At 41.1% G+C, this 19,185-nt stretch overlaps 1 protein-coding gene across 6 annotated transcripts in view; it reads right to left on the bottom strand.

Annotated features, from left to right (window-relative positions):
* Nucleotides 1–19,185, bottom strand: part of LOC132105561 (forkhead box protein P2-like) — a 105,473-nt gene that overhangs the window by 24,412 nt on the left and 61,876 nt on the right. For all 6 annotated transcript variants that reach the window (XM_059510766.1, XM_059510769.1, XM_059510768.1 and 3 more), the window contains 6 exons: nucleotides 16,075–16,164; nucleotides 7,378–7,515; nucleotides 5,483–5,572; nucleotides 3,067–3,247; nucleotides 2,153–2,366; nucleotides 491–595 (listed from right to left, as the gene is read on the bottom strand). In XM_059510766.1, coding sequence (XP_059366749.1) covers nucleotides 491–595; nucleotides 2,153–2,366; nucleotides 3,067–3,247; nucleotides 5,483–5,572; nucleotides 7,378–7,515; nucleotides 16,075–16,164 — 818 coding nt within the window. The remainder of the gene's footprint in view (nucleotides 1–490; nucleotides 596–2,152; nucleotides 2,367–3,066; nucleotides 3,248–5,482; nucleotides 5,573–7,377; nucleotides 7,516–16,074; nucleotides 16,165–19,185) is intronic.

Raw genomic sequence — 19,185 nt, 5'->3', positions numbered from 1 at the left:
ATAGTGAGGCTCTTTCCTTGGAGTGGCAACGTGATAACCTGCAATCTCCAGCACTGTAAACACCTTCTCTTTTAATGTCCCCCCACTCGTGTCGCGGCAACAAAGCTGACCAATTACAAATGAGTTAATGAACTAAATTGTTGATGGAGCATGAAGAGTTCATTTCACTCTGTTAGCTGCGCCATGACAACACCGCATGGCTATGAGGGTTGCCATTAGTTTCTGCTGCTCAACACAAGCCCATCATCCACTCACATAGCCGTGGAGATGCATGGTCATTTCTGAGCACCGCCTATCTGAGAAATCTGATTCACCATCCGTTTTGTGGATTTACAGCCAAGTGTGTGAACTGAGGTATGAAAACTTCTTAAATTGAAAAAGTAACAACTAAGCATCCAATAAGCATTAAAATAAAGACATAAAGGGAAAACAGATAAATTACTGCTTTAGGCCAACTGATATTTTTTATGGATTCTTGATGATCACTTACTTCAAAAACTGTCCGAAGTCGTCACAAATACTTTCACATCCTGGCCACTTGCACACTCCATGACCATAGAGAGAGTGTGATGCTCCGGTCTCTTCATGCAACGAACTGAAAAGAGAAATAATGAGCATTACGTGGGGGAAAACATGGTGGTGGTACCTGTCAGGATACTATGACCAAAAGTTGGGTCAAACTGGCTCAATTTGGTGGACTTGATGCTCAGAAAAGCTGAAAAAACACACATGCTCTCCCTCGACATCACACCACCTTGTGATTATTGATCCAGAGTATTACGGAGGAGACACGAGTGTGTTAAAAAACACATGGCCCGGCCAAGTAAAATCGCCCATCAACATTTTTTCCACAGACTTTCACCTTGTAAAGCCATTACGGACAACTTGTGTAAACATCAGAAAACCGGCCCCTGCACTTTAATTTTCACCAGGAGATTCATTTGCGGTGGAATGGGCATTTTTAAGGACACAGCCTGTTGTGAAAGAAGACATTGCGGTAAGTTACAACAGCCACTTCTAATGGTGCTGAGGGGCTAATGTTCGAAAGTGAGGCTAAGCAGACCAGCACGGCATGTGTTTATGTGCAGCATACACTCACACACACACAAACCTCACCGGCTGTTTTACCTTGCCGTTATCGATCAAGCACATCTTAGAAAGCAGCTAGCTTTGACAACACAACACACTCCATGATTACGAACGGCCGGGGACCCGTGAGACTCCGCCAACACACAAGAAAAGAGTCTAACCTATTTCTTAAATTATTTCCCTGTCTCTCTCTCTCTCAGTTTTTTTCCTTTTTTCTTCTCTGCCTCTAAAGATATCTCTCTCAAGAAAGGGCTTTCTGTGAAGACGCTACATTCTTGAAACCAATTACACAACACATCCACCCCCAGTGAAGTCAGCGACTGTTGCTATGTACTAACATATGACCGCTACAGACTGAATAATACATGGAGAAATATGCGAATCTGTCTTACAGCAGCCGTGGAGCGTATAAAAGGGCCATTGCGTGTATAAACGCTCAGGAAATGCCACACTGGCACAGTGTATTCTATTTACATGACAAGCCGCGCCAGTAAAGCAATTTCAAAAGAAAAGCGAGGTATTAAATACTTAATGTACAGTGAGCTGTGTGTTCCTGCCACTGAAAGATGCACCTCCATGCGTTTGATATACCGGAAGGCACTGCGTTCAATAGCGCACTGTCTCATGGGAGGTTTTGTCTCATTTCAACTGTTATCCAGATATTAATAAACTATTGATGAGCAAACAAACAAAAACAAACAGCCCTCTCCCTGCAGGAATGATCATATTCCTTTTGCAAATGGGGACAAACACATCAACTGTTCTTTTCTTTTTTTTGTGTTGCACATGAAAAGCAGTTTAAACGGCTGTTTGGTTTGTGTTTGTTAACATGCCTTTGTGTTCATGTGCACACAAGACCCTTTATCAGGAGTTTTGTGATCACATATGTATGAAAAGGGATTTGGAGTTAGTGTCGAGTGAAACAGAGAAGACGCTTTTATCCAAAGTGACTTTACATGGCTAATCCAGCTGGATCTCAAGGAGTCAATGGTGATCGGGTAAGCGGAAGGATAAACCAGTGTCCTTCCGATTAGCTTTGGCATGCATGTGTGTGTTAGAGTACCTCTCTCTTCGGTTGTTGAGGGCCGGGGACTGGCCGTTGGAGATGCCATGATGGGTGATTGGAGGAGAAGCTTTGGGGTTGCTGGTGGAGGTAGAGGACGAGTTGTTGGTGGTGCTCAGGTCCAGACCGCTGTGTTTTAGTCCATTGTCCTCCATGGTGTGGCTACTGGTGACGTCTTTCCAAAGTTGCTGGAGTTCAGCGGGGCTTAGACCAGCTGCAAGAGAGTCACAAACAGGTTTACAGACACAATCATTGACGAAACGGTCATCATGAGCTCCCATATGCCCTTTTCTAACAAGGTAGGTAAACCTTTTCTGCTGTGCTGTGAAACTTGAGCATCACACTTAAGCATCTGCAGGTAAACCGGTGCAAGATCGACCTGGACGCTCATCCCTCGCTTCGTTTCCGTGGTATCCGAAAGTGCAAAGCAACCAGGAACTCATCTGCACATGATTATGCATTCATAAACAAGCCTCTGTGTGCAGCATCAAATCATCATATAATCCCTTGGATGATAAAATTACTATTCCGCTTCGTGTCAACCCGGCTATACTCCAATTAAGAGACATTTTTAAAATATTGTCATCCAGCGCCATTTCGATAAACACAGTAGCACCAGGTGTTTGTTCCAGGAAAAAAGCAAATGGCAACAGCTCGTCTTCCTCAGAGCTCTGAGCCCGTACTGCGAGTCCGTAAACAACAACAACAGGCAAGGAGGGGAGGGAGGGAGAGAGTGAGAGAGAGAGAGGGGGAGAGAGGAAAACAACAAGCACACAGACACAGTCAGGAGAGAAAGAGAAGTAGGGGAAAATCATGAAATGGCAAGGAAAATGCAGCAAGAAACAAAAAAGGGGAGTTTAAAAGAGGACGCAAACACACACGCATGCTCTCAGATGATCACGTGAGGATGTTACCTGGTGGCAGAGTCTGTCCGGGGAGGGTGGGCTGTCCTGGGCCGGGGGGCAGAGAGAGGAGGCCCTGCCTCTGCATGTTGAGCAGATGCTGCTGCTGCTGCAGTTGCTGCATTTGCAAGAGCTGCTGCTGAAACACCAGCTGCTGTGCTGCCAACTGCTGCTGCTGCTGTTGTTGCTGTTGCTATAGTGAGAGAGAGAGAGAGAGAGAGAGAGAGAGAGAGAGTGAGCATATACACGCAAAACACTAATCACACACATGAACGAGAAAGTGTGTTTGATTATACATGTGGCCAAAGTGAAACCGAGCAGTCTCGTTCTCTTCGCCTGTTTGCGTGGACTGAAATCTTGTGTGTGAGATGTGGGTGGGAGGGTGTGTGGCGCCCCCTCTTTCCGCCATTGATGGTTAACTGTCTTGCATTTCTAATGGTCCATTACAGCTTATGGGGACACAGGGAGGGGTTGACGGAGGGAGAGAAGCTGAGAGAGATTTACAGCACACCCCCCCGCCATCCCCTACAAAGCCCTGTTTATTGCCAGTCGAGCCTCTTGCATAAGCTGGCGAAGACAACAACAAAAACAACAACAACAGCAGCAGCGGTGGCAGAAACCACAGAAAAACAATGCAGCGCTTCAGTGATCAAAGCACAGCAACTGTGCTTGAAATCTTTTCATAGATAAAAATAAATCTGTAAAATCAGGTAAAGGCTGATGTTTAAATGCGAACAAAAAGGATTAGCAAAACTCACAGTGAACAGAACACTGTTTGTGACAAAAAAAAACACTCAAAACAAAGCATTTTATTAAGTGAAATGAAACCGAAAATCATAGTATATACAGTAAACATTTTCGTACATTGGATCTCATTTATAAAACATCAGCTATGAAAATTTATCAAAAACTGTCACATAATATGGACATAAACTTGTAAAATAGATATACATTAATGTTACAAAATAATTAGTATTAAGTGAAATTAAACAATAATTAGCTAGATCCAATCACTAAAGAGCAAACATTTGGGCCTCATTTATGAAACAACTGCAGATAAAAAGACATTATGCCCAACATATAATTTTATGTTGTACTAGTTTATAATAGCATTTTTATGTAAATTGTCATATATGCAAATTCATTCTGTTGGTAAGTGAGGCTCAGTGTTTGTATAATTTTGTATGTGATGAAATGACAAGACACCATTCTTTAGTCTTGGCTGTTCGGAAATGTAAAGTGATGTAGTAGTTGCATTTCCATGTTGTACAGACTCAATTTATTAGCAGTTTTTTAGGAGGACTGGCTTAAAAATGACTGAAGTTTGCTTCTGTGGACAAAGTCTCCAGAGGTCCATTAGCAAACTGAGAGCTAGTTTCTGCTGAGACCCTGTTAGCTCTCTCTCTCTCTTTCTCTCCCATCAGCTTTCCCCTTCCTCTTCTCCTGTCAGAATACATTACAACCTACTCAGTGACAAGAAAGCAAAGACCCCCATTACAGGAGGAAAGTTAAACTTACAATTTTCGCTTGGAATTACACTAGCGGTAGGACTGAGCAGACTCCAGAGGAAGACCTTCAGTCAAGACCGGTGAGGAAGACCTCACTCCTTTAGTTTAGGGATGAGAGAGCAAGAGAATGAGAGGCAAAACTTGTGATGCGCTCACTGGAAAACAGACTGCATAATGGAGTGAGCCTTGCGGATTGGCCCCGCCGTCTCGTGAGAAATAAGGGAGCAATTTCTATTCCATATTTGATGGCTGGGGCCTGAAAAAAATCTATTCGCAAATCCAAACAGAAACAAAGCCTTCGGGAGGTCAGTCCTGCTTTCTGTAGGCCCTGCATAATGGCTTGCTTGAAGAGAGACAATGGTAGAAGATGCTAGTTGAAGAGACTGGTGGGGGCGGGGGACATTTCCCATTCACAATACCTAGGTGTTCAATTTAACTGCTTCTGCACGTTTTGTTTGGATTGCCCCCCCCCCTCCCTTTTTTTTTTGAGCACTTCGCTTTTTGATGCTTGCTCCTGCGTGTCAGGAACCCTCAGTCTCCTTCTGTCTGTCTGTTAGATGGATCTACGGTCTGACTGTCAGTTTGATTTATGAGCTCGCTGCGGTCAAACTTTTTTGCTCATCGGCCCAAACCTGCTGTGGTGGTTCATTAGCGAATGGACCCTGCGCAGTACGCTAAAACCCACATTTTACCGTCAACTTTACTCTGAACTGCCGACAAGAACGGAGTTGAGACACCTGACAATGTTGTCTGCCTAATTTTAGCTCTCTGCATCATTTGGTAGCATTCAGAAGAAGTTTCCTCTGTGGTACTGTGAGCATAATGACAGCTCAGACTGATTTACAAGTCGCTTGTGGTTGGCGAACGCAAGGAAAACCATCACTTTGCTTCTTACATATGTGTATTGGTGTTTATTGTACCTCTTTCACTTGTTTTCCTGGGTGCTGTTGCTGCAAAAGCTGTAGATGGAGTTGTTCCTGTTGTTTCTTATAATACTCTTGCAGGTGTTGCTGTGGAAAGACATGGACATTCTCTATTACAATGTGTGGAATTCAACAGACCATACAAAAAGTGTAAATGCTTAGAACAAATGGGCTAACCGCTAGGCTAATTTAAACCCCAAAAAATGATTGTTTAGGGGTTTAAAATATTTCATTGTGATTGTTTCTCTTTTCCCATTAAGTTTGTTATAAGAACATTTGCATTCACCACTATGAGCAGATATGTTTAATGTAAACACTCTCAGAGAAAATGTGCTAAATGCTAGGCTAAAGCTGTGACAAAATAATCAGTTGATGTATATGGCTTGAAAATGTATGTAAATATCAATGTATTTCCCTTGTTCTATAAAGTTAAAGTGTTTTCACTAACTGCTTGGAGCAAATACAGCTTCTAGAACAAATACGCCAACTGCTAGGCTACATCTGTAACAAAACTAAGCAGCTGTTGTATATGGCTTTTTTATAATTTATATTTTACTTATTTCCCTTTTCCCACAGAAGTGTGGCCGTACCTCAAAGCAGAGCTACAACAGAACAAACAGATTCACAGCCGACTCTGGGCTCCTGAGGCCACACGACATGCCTGGATGTGCTTCTGCATGTCACATCATAAATAACATCTCTCTCCGGTCGAGACAAAGAGACCAGCACTTCCCCTCATCATGCGTCTCCATATGGACTTTTATGCGGCTGCACATTACCGCTAGAGGAACAATTAATCTTATTGCCTATATATTTTTTCCTCTCTGATGCCTTGACAGGCAGTGAAATTCTGAAATGAATGTGAAGCACTCAAAGGAGAGGATTCATCATTGTGAATTAATGCATTTAGCACACTTCTCCTCTTCTTCTCAGAGTGCTGTCCTCAGGAGCTCATCGTCAGAATACAGGAGCCAAGCTCTCCCGTCTCGTTCAGCAGGAGACGTCTTCAGCACAAGACGCTCGTCACCGTTTATACAGATCTAATTATAATCAAGGCTGAGTTAATGGAGATGTTTTTAATGAAGAGCTCACTTGGAGAGATTTTAAAATCACATTTCAAGATGTAATCTACTCTTGTCAGAGACGCGGTCTAGTTGTTAACTTGCATGCTTCGATATGATGTGGTGCTCATGCGGACAATCAAAGTTTTAGCTATTTTTCCTAATCATTTCATGTCCTTACAGTACAACACCTGCTGAAAAATCAGCTTAAACCTGGTTAGCTGGTCTTAACTGGTTAAAAATAGTCTCCAGTCTGGGCAAGCTAGGTTTTAGCTGGTGGGCTAGCTGGTATCCCAGTCTGACAAACTGCACATTAACTGCCTGGTAAGCAAAGGAGACCAGCTGAGACCAGCTAAGACCAGAAAACAGTTTAGGCTGGTTAACAGTCACAAAATACCAAAAAAAACAAACATAGTATCTACAAATGTCATATATCTACTATAGCTACTTCAGCTAACATGTTGATAGTTTAACTAACTTTAACGAACTTGCTCTTGATCTTTAAGTGAGCATGAATTCTAATGTTCGCTTTATCAGCCATTACTGCAACAATAAAAACACGATGCGTCTTGCAATGTGGATACATTAATGAACCAAACAACACGTGAAAGCAAGTTTGAGTTCACGTACAGCTAACTCTGTTGGACTTTCTTTTTTCTGTGCTCCATTTGTCCCCAAAAGACGTCCCCACTGAAAACAACTAATTACAAGCCTGTCCATATTTGTTTCTCTGATCTAAGTATGTCAGGGATAGAGAGGATCTGTATGCTACCATTTCAAAACACGACTGCATTTGGGACAGTGAGTAAGAGGTTGTTTATGTGTGTTAACCTGCTGAAGCATGACTGCTTGTTGTTGTTGTAGGAGGGCTTGGAGCTGTTGGGGGGAAAGGACCTGCTGTTGAAGGATCTGCTGCATCTGTTGGGGTGTGATCACCTGTGGACTCATCATTGCCACAGACACTGGCACCTAAGAGAGACGGAGATGGAGAAAACACATTAGCCATGTCTTGTGAAAACTCTTCAACTGTAAAGCCATGCACTTCTCGAACTCTCTGGAAATGTGTGCAGTATATGTAGTCATTTGGCAGTGCATGTGTACTTTCTTACTCTATATATTTTCTGTCAGCTACTCCCAATGGGTTGCGCTTTAAATAGAGGAGGACCTTAATTAGCTGAACCCTTCAACTCCCTCAGGCAATTTCTAGTGGTACAACACACAAGGCAGGCAGGAAGACGCACATCTCCAGAGCCAGCTGTGGGTCGTAAGCGGACACATGGCCTGTTGAGGAGCAGCTAAGCTAAGTAGCATGGATTTAGGCTGGCAAGGGTTTGAAGCTTTGAAAATTCTTTCAGAAACTCCTGATTGAAGCCGAACTGCTATGAAGTATTCTGTTTTACAGAGGTGAGGGGAATTACCAGCTGCCTCTCGCTGCGCATTGAAGTTTCCAAGTTGCACACTTGGAAGAAAGCAGCCAGAGGCACAAGTCTTCCACGAGATGTCATTTTTAAAAATTCATGTCATTTTTTAAATGATAAGAATCATTAAAATACCAGCTGTCAAACTGTGCGAGAGAACTTTTGCAGCTAAAAAAAACAAAACAAAAGAAAATATTTTCGCAAGCCAGCATTGAAATATAGCAAGCGAGATTTCTGGAAACATGTAAGATTTACATTAATTTGGCTAGATTCTTCGCTCATGTCTAAAACTGTACGAGGAACAGAATAAAAATAATTGCCAGACAAATGCTATTTGAGAAAGACAGAAAAAATGTTCCCCTTCTTTTTTTCCTGGACGCTGCACCTGTCTACAGCTGACTCTTCAGGGCATTCTTTGTACTTTATGAAGCAACAGAGCAGCTTCGACAGATGCTGTCTATCATCAAGACAGCCGAGCCTTTGGCGTCATGACAGGTAAACATCTCTATTGTTGTGGTTTCTGAGTTTGAGAAAAAGACGCCTGGCTCCATTAGACGTTGTGAGGGGTCTGAGCGACTCCTCGCGCCAGCTAATCAAGACTGCTTGATTGCTTTCCGTACGTCTGAGCTCTCAGGGCCTTGACACGTCCTTGTTTTAGTCTCCTGGCTCGGCCCAGCTCAGGTTCCCCTCTTTGATTAGCAGAGACATTTGCATGGTCACTACACATTTTTCATTTTAGAAGTCATTATGCATTAGCGCTCCTGAGCGCCGAGCTTGACTAATCCTGATGAACTGAGTAGCAGAGCTGAAGGTCACACTCCATCCCCACTCATATTCATATTCAAACAAATCCAAGCACCATTCTTCATTATACTGGCCCCAAAACTCAATGAGCATCACCACCATGGAGGGAAGCACATACACAAATACACTTTCTTTCTGTCTGTCTGTCTTTGGGGAGAAAAGGTGTGACAAGGGAGGAGGTAATAAAAAAAGAAAAAAAAAGAAAAAAGGAACAAAGCAAAAAAGTCACAAATTAAACAGCTGCATGTAATTATGCAAATGTATGCTTACACCTTCAATGTTATTAAACCTTAAGACACATTTGTGATGTGTAATTACCCCCAGGTTCAGCAAGGGTTCTGTGCCGGCCTAAATGACAATATAAAGACCAAAGCATGAAAAAACAAGAGGAGATGTTCTCATTACGCTCATTATTTGTTGATTTAAATGAGCTACAGACTGAATAACAAACGATCACCTCGCCTGCACTGTGGCTCAGCGAGTACAATAAACATGTAAATTTCAGAACAATTCGTTAAGTTTATTTTTACCAAAGCTGACTGTGTGTTGTATTTTCGCCTCGAACTTGCCAAAGAGAGACTCGAAATACAGAGGCGACTCGAAATAAAATGGAATTAGGATATGCCCCTCAGCCTCTCATTAGCTTTTTAGCAGATCGACGGATGATACGCATCATCATTTCATCGCTTTTCCAAACAAAAAAAGAAGAGACAAAGTTGAAGTTTCGGCCCACTCACTTCCGAGTCGCGCACAATGCTAATTCCAGCATTTAACGCCAGCATTTTCTGCATGTTATATCAGAGCTTGAAAGATGAAAGCAGATAAGTAATTGCTCTCCTGGTTCTTATTCTTCACTGACAACCCATAAATTTAATTTTACACACACGTTCATTTACATTTTCGAGTATATGACATGATAATTGGCGGAATATAACACCTCCATTCCGCTGGATACTGTGGGGGCTGATGATTGACAAGCTGGGTGAATTGAAAGGAACAGAGGCTGAATTGCTTCTCCCCGAAATGATTTCACCAAGACGGGGCATAATTAATGAGCATTTGTTGAAGGGTCGAGCCATAAACAGTCACAGACAATGGGTCTTTTCCCTTGCAGGATGCCAGATGAAGAATATGACTGTGAGAGGCAATGATGCAACCCAACGAGTGCTAGAAAACCTAGCAGATAATGGCATTCTTCATGAATCAAAGCATCAACTTCAGTTGCATGCACTTGAAGCACTTGTACTGTGAGAAAATTTACTTACAGACCATCAAATGACATCAGTTTCTCACTCTCCTTTTAAACTACATGCACGTCCAAAAATTGCATTCCATGAAGCTTTGATTTCTATTGGAAAACTACAAATACAAGCTGATCTCCATTGACCTGCTCTTTAGAGCCATGAGGCTCAGCATCTATGAGAGAGCAGAACAAATAGCTTTAAACTGGTCAGTGATGAGAAAACATCAGTGGCCCTCCTGAAGAACAAGCAAATCATTACAGGGCTTTGGCTATGCCAAAATGGGTCTCGACGGTCAACTCCATAAAATAAGAATGAAAAGCACAAGACTTGAGCCTACCTGAAAACACATAAATTGTCCCATTGGTGTATTTCCAACAACAATGGCTGAGAGAGCCATGTTAAATAACTATAATTAAAATAAATGCAAACTAGCTTAATGAAAGAAGTTTCTGAATTAGATGATTCAGGCTGAACGTGTTGAATCTTGGGGGCACGCTACTTTAGAAAACCACTAGCCAGAAATACTTATGTTCACCAATTTCTCTCGTTCTCAAGGAATGGGGCTTTTCTTGGACTTCAGAAAAGATCCTGACCTTTCCACTTTGGTAAAGCTAGGATTGCTAATTCAGTCAGTAATAAATGGTTTCACAGTCAAGGGTTTATTGATGGAGTTGCTTTATTTTGGCACATCCAATACGCACACTCACTGATTTGTAAGTCATTGACACTATAAACACATACTTACGCTAATCTAAACCTGAAACACGCTAACATACATACACAGTGATCGTTTGGATTAAAAGATCAATGTGGATGTTCTCTGGGATCGGAGTTAAGTAGATTACAGGAATGTTTTCCTAAATCAATTTATTTTACAGTTCAGCTAAACAGTATGGGAAGTGTAATGCACTTCAAATGATGATAGAGTGGATGTGGCCTGCATTAGAGCTAACAGGGATACAATGGATCTTTCACACAGAATTAGATAACCACACTTTCATTTTTGTCACTGTAGGGAGGGATCAAATGCATACTACAGGAAGTTAAGCCTAATGTGCTTTCTAAAGGGAACTACGAGCGGAAGAGGAGAGCTTGTGCCATAAAACCGCTCAAATAAAATAAACCAAATGTGATCTTCAAGAGTTTGTAAGATGAGAACGAAGTCTACTACATGAGTCTGAAAGTTGTCTTCCTTTGTTTTCCTCAAATATGTTTCTTACCATATCTGAAACGAAGCATTGTGTGGCATTTAGAGGGAAATCTGTCTCTCTCACTCACTCCGGATCGTCCCCCTCCTCTTCCCTCTCTTGAAAGCTTTGCGATGTTGCAGGTAATAGGGAAGCTGTTGGATCGCTCTCCTCGTCAAGTGACACGAAGTAAATTACACAAGCTTCAAGCAGCTCGCTGAATTATAGTTCATCACTTGGAAAGACTTCCCACCATCGGGCTACACGTATCAGATCTGCCAGTTAGGATCCAATTAACACCCTGGCCAGAGTAATCAGACTGCATGTGTAAGGGCTGCTGGAACTGGTTTATTACTCCCATGCATCTTCTGTCAGAAGGTACAGTTGTTGCTTCTACATCAAAGCGGTGCAATGGCACTATTTTTTTTCCTCTCTCCCACCATTCCACTGGTTCTTGCCTAAGGGTTGTGCTTCAGTTTCCTTTGCATTGCAATGTGAGCCCCTGCAAACCAAATCCCTTGCAATTTACAGATGCTGCCCACTAGTTCAGGTATCCGGGGTAAAGAAGGATGCTTTCCTGGTTACTAAAGATCACAAATCTGCAAATACAGTTTCTTCCCCCTCCTCCTTCGTTTTGGAGTGGCTGAACTTTGATAAACTTGGAATTTGAACTTTATTGGTCATACCTCACAGAAAGCTGAAATGGAATTTTAACTGGAATGCTCAGAAAGTGCTTTCTAGGCAAACCCTCAACCCAATGAGGCCTATAAACTTCCGAATTCAGTGCTTTTTAAACTTTTACCAAAACTTTCCATCACTTTTAAGTTGTAATTCTGTTCTGTTTCCTGTGCCAGTTTTGTAGTTCCTTTGTTCATTGGTTCCCCTTGATTGTCTCCCCAGTTATATTTTGTCTTCTTGTTACCCTCATTAACCCAGCCTGTATAAATATCCCTTGTGTTTCCTATGTCTCGATGTTAGTTGCTGGATGTACATAATATGGTTCCCTCCCTCCTTTCTTTCCTTCCTGTCTTTTGATTTAAAGTCTTGAATTTAGATTCACATTTTACCTGCCATCCATTGCTTGCCACGTTACACTATTTAAGTTACAGTGTTATTAACTTCTTTGAATGTCAATGTTTTTTTTTTTTTTTTTTTTTTTTTTACAATTCTTTCTTACATTCTTACATTCTTTCATACTTTCTTACATTCAAATTGCAATTCTGCACTGTTTTTCGACCTCAATTCAAATTCACTTCCAATCAACTGAATTATAAGGCCTTCCAAATTCTCGTCTGAAAGGTGCACAACCCTACTGTTGGGTGAATACTGTTAATAATCAATGTTAATATAAGGGCACGAGTCTCCTTTTATAAATTCCGCCGGCTTTGTGCACGGTTCCAGTTGGTGGTCTGAGTAGATGAATTTTAAGGAACATGGCGCAGGAGTCTGATGCTCAGATGAGCTGTGTGTTGGTGACCTTTAAATCGGTGACACTCCGAGGATGGCTCACTGCTCAGGAAGTGATTGGGTTGAGCTATCTGCTACTTCTATCTCGACTTGGAATACATGCAAGCAACGAGCCGGTCAGCCATCCTTCCCAAACGCAGGAACGAGGAAGCCTCTGGAAGGATGTTTGGTTGTGAAAAAGTTACATTAGCAAAGCTGGTTGGGTTTAAAACAAACTGTATGTTTCTGGCGTGGACGCAAATGCTGTAAAGTGTACCGTAATTGCATGCTAGTGAGCTGAAATTGCATTGTTTGGTTATTTAACCTTGTAAATGCTGAGATATTGCTCTCTGAGCCTACACCGTCAACAGGTCAGAGGTCAACTCTTCCTCTTTAAACACCTTCCTGACACCTATACAGCTGTATTATATCACCACAACAGCCTGTTGTAACACACCCACATGCCTCTGATCTGTTCAGCATCCTCCTGTTATCTAATAACTGCTGTTTCGTCAGTATTCAGTATTGCTAACATGTGTTTTCACACAGTAAAATGCCCATCCTTCCATCAGGACGAGATGCCTGGGTGGCACACAGAGCCAAACAAACAAACCCGCATGTAGCTTATAGTTGGAGAATGGCAGCTGGGCTGATTGGGAGGGCAGGAGACACAATTGCCAGTCGCGCAAGCTTTCTGTAATCCCCCTTCCCTTTCGTCCTCTCGCTTTTTATTTGTGTTTTAAATGTCAGTGTATAAAATGCACACTCGGAGGGAGAGGCGGTACGACGCGAGAGGACTGTTGTGTGCCTTGGGAAATCCTTGTAAGCAGCATGAAGAAGGCACAAGGATTTACGAGGAAGAAATAGGTGTTTATTGACTTCTCCTCTGGGCTTACGGGGTAATAATAGACCTGTCACATTACGCAAATGTGGAAAAGCAGCTTCTGAATGCGTCAAAAGCGCGAGATGAAGCACTGGATAGAATTAGTCAGCCGACAGGCTTTAGACACTAATACAAGTAATTAAAACTGTGAGCTGCAGCACTTAGATGCTCGTGTAGTAAATAATTTATACACCATGATCTATGGATCACTTTCCCTGCCTTTCCTGGACAGGGAAAGAGGCGGATTCATCAGTGTCAGGGAACAAGCAGGCGTTTACTTTTTTATCTAAATAAGTCATTTTTCAAAATGCTTGTTACTTGGCATGTCTAAGTACACGCACATGATCTGAATTGAGTTTTTGTTAGCATTTACAAGCATAGCTATCAAAGAGAAAAGATATATAAAGGAATATTCCATTGGAGGTGAATGGAACCACTGTAAATGGTTTCAATATTACAGCTCCAAAGACGATAACAAGATGTGTGTTAACATTATTTTTGTGTTAAAAACTGCTTTCTAACCCGTGTAAAGTTATATCCATGTTATCCAACTGTCGCTATGACAATGTACCTCCATAAACCCTAAAACAACTGAAAAAACTAAGATTTAAAACAACTTTAGAGCTCAAATAAAAAGTTTTAAGAGAAGAATTGCTTTTATAAAAATTACAAGCTTCAAATTTCTGCTCCAGAAATTGGCCCCATACACTTCCATTGTACGTACATCACCATAATCTTGATTTTTTTTTTTTTTAGAAAAAGTAGGGATGAGTCAAAATAATTTTCGGGTAATCAATAAATTGTTGATTGAGCTTAATGGGGTAAATGAGCATGAAATATTTCTTTAAACAGTTTTTGTGAAATAAAGGTTAACTAGATATTTAGATATTTAAAAGAGCACTGAATAAAAAAAAAAAAAGACTCAACATCATTGATTAACTACACCTGAAGACAGCACTCAACAAGCCCTGATTCATATTGATTCATATGGCTAACACGAGGCAAGGATGGTATAAGCAAATGTAAATATTAAATATTTACCATCCTCTGGTGTTATTAGAGTCAGGGGCTCGGTCATGGGCCACCAGTTATCACAGACCTTCCTCATCCAATATCACTCGGCTTCCTCAGGAAGTATCGCACTGCAATTTGCAGTCACGCTGTGTGCCGGGAATCCATTCTCTGAGTATACAGAAGGCTGCGAAACTACAATAGATACATGAAAGTGCACCCACCCAGGCTTTGCTTTACAACTAATATCTTTGCACAGAAGGCAAAAAATAATCAAACAAAAGGAAAAACTTTCTCAAATACAAAAGCCATATTTGCCCAAACAGGCCTGAATATATTAAAAGCAAAAGGGACTGAATCTTTAACTTCCGCATAATTAGATACACAAGGGTGTGACTCTTGGAGAAGGTGTTGCCATTGTTATACTCTGTGAAAATATTATCGACGAGGGTTAGCGGCAATTTTCCCTTCCTTTAATTAAATGCACGGGGTATTAATGAGGTAAACCACCGCTAGCTGATAGCACTTATTAGCAGGGAGGAGGGCGCGCTCTCTCTCACACTTAATTTAAACCTAAAAATATGTAGCCTGGCAGATGTCAAGCACTTACATAATTTGAGACGACACGTTTGTATTGTGGGGATGTGAGAGAAATAACACATTGGCACTCAGTGGGTAAGTAAACAGGTTGGTAATAGGGGATGCGATGTGCGCAATGCCGTGACCTTTACCAAATCACCGACAACAGCAATGCGGCGCAGCTGGAATCAATAATGGCAAATTATCTTGGAGAGGTACAAATGACAGCTAGTTAGGATACACAATGCTACAGGAAGCCAGGAAAAGCTGCTATTTGGTTTCTGTGGAATTGTATTGTAAATAATCCAATAGAAAGTTTCCAAAAGCTTTTTTTTCTTCATTTAGTCTGTTTAATTTTGATTTTGTAAAATCTACAGTGAGGCTCTTACAGATGAAGCGAATGGGGCAAAATCTATAAATGTTAAAACTCACTTTTAGACCACAAAACATTAACAATGTGAGTTATCTTGATTTCAGAGTGAGAAACTGATTACTAACAGCTTCTATGTAAAGTTATATCTAATTTTCCTTTGTTGCCATGTTAATGTAACTCATAAATCTCTCAAATGACTTGGAAAAATGATGGTTTAGACAGCTTTATAATACAAATAATACACTTCAACAGAAAAATTATAAGCTACACATCACACATGAAACAAATGCTATCAGTTGAGCATGGAATATTCCTTTAATATATCAATATCTTTTGACAGCAGAGATTTCAAGGTTGCCTGACAGTGAGCTGAGGTAATGTAGCTGTAAACAACAGAAAGGTTTCAGGTGTGAGGTATTATGTTTAGTTTCTTTTGGAGAAGGGCAGGCCTGACAGGTTGAAATATTTTACTGACATCTCCAGAATTACATTGCCAAATCAAACAGAGTAGCTGGAACAGAGGAAATCTTTTCCAGAGCACCATGTATTATGGATGGACTTAAGAGATTAGCGAGGAACTCACCTGCAACGGACGCTGTTTGTCGTTGTTCTTTGGAGATTTCAGGCCACTGCCTGGTTGCTGTAGGAGTAATTGCCTTGCTGCTTGTAGGGCCTGCAAAGAAAAGAAAAGAGAAAAAAGGGACGCAAAATTAGTTTTTTTTCCATCCTTCTTCCTCCCCTTCAACTCCAGCACACTCAAATATCAAACACTGTGAAAGGTGACATCAACCCGGCGCATTCCATCCACTACACTATTCATTGTTGTTGATGAGCCATGAAGCATCTCTCAGATATACATTTTTCATGATAATCCATGAAGCCGTGATGAAAGATAAATACAGTTTGTCTAGCACCTCTGAAGAGCAAGAGGGGAAAAAACACACAGAGAGTGTCAGTGGTATTGACCTGTCTAGTGTGTGCTCAGCTGAAATACCCACTTCTCTGCAAATTACCGGCCCATTTGCATATTCATAATATCAATTTGAAGTAGAGGCAGGCGATGTGAAGTGTTCCTAGAAGCTGTAATTAAAGTTGACAAAATCAACATCAGATTACCTCAGGAGTGAATTAACAAGGAGCTGAGCATTAGCCGGGCCTCTGAGCACATGGGTGATGCTGGCCCTTCTCTACCAAATCACTCCAGATACCTACTTATCCAATGTCATACAACAATACAAGAATATTTGGTTGCTAAGGCAAGTGTTCCTATTGCTCATACTTAATGTTAAGGGTTTGTTCAAATCTTTAACCCTAATTATTAAACTTAATAACTCATTAAACTAATGAGTAAAGAATGTAACTCTACTTGTTTATGCTAGGGGGTCGACCGATATGTGTTTTTCAGGGCTAATGCTGATACCGATTATTACAGATCAAGTAGACCAATAACCGATATTCTGAACCGATATGTACTGTATGTCTGGTTTAAAAATAAGACGTATAAAAAAAAGAATAACAAGGGCTGTGAAAAAAAAAAGTTCCTTAAAAGCTTTCAAATAATTTTATTAGAAAATCGGTTTTGAAAGTAACCGATATGATAACTACAATATTCTTAATATCGGACTCCTTGTGCTACTGACATGATTGATACCCATTACTTTTTTGTTTATAGGGGATCAAACTGAAGATTTACAGCATGTTGATGGAAAAATGTGTGAAAAAAAACATACATTTACATTGCATGAGTGAATACTCTAGGCTCTTTTAAATTTGACCAATAAGCAACAACCAAGGACGCCCTATCAAAACCACTTAGAAATGTCCTAGCCCAGCCACATGACCACATCAATGCTCAAATAACACCTCAGAACACCTTAGTAACCACCACATTCCCAAAGCAATAACAATCGCCCTTAACATCCTACTAACTTTTGCATAAGGAAACATCCACTCCTTTTTCTTCATGTTACAGTATATTTGTGTAAGCCTGATGGCAGGTTGTTGAAATTATGTACCTTACAGTGCTCCTCATGTATCTACAGTAATACTAATACACACCTTCAAAGGACAGCAACTCTTTCCAGACTTCCAGGAGTTGTATATCGACTGTAGACAGAAGTGAACAACGACTCTGTGAACACTGCCACAGACGGCCTCAGCACCCCGACACAAGAAGAAAGCAACAAAATAAATAAAGCAATATAAACAACACAATAACTTCACAGGTGTTTCATCTGTCGGGGAAGAGGAGAGCGAAGGTCGAGGGGTGCGAAAAAAAAAAACTCCTTCAGATAAAGAGTGACACTTCTTCCAGCAGAATCAAGGGCTTGTTTTATTTCCTGGTGCTTGCCAGTATCCATGACAACAGCTGCCCTGACAGGATGTGCATATGGCACTGCTCTGCCAGCTGGTGAGAACAATGTTTGAACTAGTATATTGAGATGCTGAGTAAACAGGGGGAGAGAAGGAGAGAGAGACAGAGAGAGAGAGATAGGAGAAAAGTTGCCACGTCTTAACCCGCTGGGAAGGCAGCCATCCCCCTGATCAATTATGAAGAGACAGGGTGAGGAGCTGCCACTGTCTGTCTGGCTGTGCGGTGAGGAGCCAGGCTCTCCAAGATCCTGGTAAACAAACACAACACAGTGGCGCTGGGTCCTAACAGCATCGATCTGTCTCCTCTGATGCACACACACACACAGAGCCGTTGTCTGATACTTCAGGGGACACCAGGATGTGGAGGAGAGCTGGACTACTTCAAATCAGTTCCCTGTCCTGTCCTGTCTTTGAACAAACCAAACAGACATCAACCTGATTCTTGTGCTTTGAATGTTGCATACTTATCTAACTGGATAAGTTTTGGGAAAAAAACAAGATTTCACATTTTGCAAACTAATAGTTTTAGTCAATTTTAATCAAACTTTGTTGTCACTTATTGTTGCAACGTGACAATAAATGTTCCAGAATCAGATAAATTTGATTTGAATTAATCATTTACACTAGTTTTGTGAACAGATTCAATGAATCTGGTTAATTTGTTCATGAATTAGCTGTCTGTTCAGTCTATTCTGTACAGAACAATATAAAGTTGATTAGACTTCTTTTATGCATTTATGATGCTTTTGGTCTTCTGAACCCAGTTTTATGCAAAGAATGGATTGAAACACAAAATTATGAAGAATATTATTCCGGGTCACTTTTTTAATATAACAAAGGTGAATGGGAACTGGCAAGCTGCAAAGTGACAAGTTACAGAAACATAAGTCGGATTTTAATTAATCATTTAGACAAATTTTGTGAGCAGGTTCATGAATCTACTTAAAAAGTACTTGCAGTTTGAATGGGGCATAGGCCCTACTTGTAAGTTTTGGGGGGAAAAAAAACAAGGGTTTATGTTTTGCGAACTAATCAAGTAGTATACTAAGAAAGTTTCTGCAAATCACCCTGCCTTATTTTTCCGTTCTAAATGATGCATTTATCGATTAGTGATGGTCCTCATGGTACTTTAGGATGCATGAGTGAGTTATAAGTTCCTTCGCAAAGTCATTATTGGCAGGACTGCGTGGATGAGATTGTAAATTGCGGGAGATTTCACGCCCATCCAAGCGGTGATTGTGATCATGTGGCTTTAGTGGTCGGCTAATGGCTTTGGCACAACAATTAACAGGAGGAAATGTTTATCCGCGCACCGATCGAT

The sequence above is a fragment of the Carassius carassius genome, chromosome 26, assembly GCF_963082965.1.
Source record: "Carassius carassius chromosome 26, fCarCar2.1, whole genome shotgun sequence".
NCBI lineage: Eukaryota > Metazoa > Chordata > Actinopteri > Cypriniformes > Cyprinidae > Carassius > Carassius carassius.
This window is presented reverse-complemented; position numbering and strand designations above follow the sequence as displayed.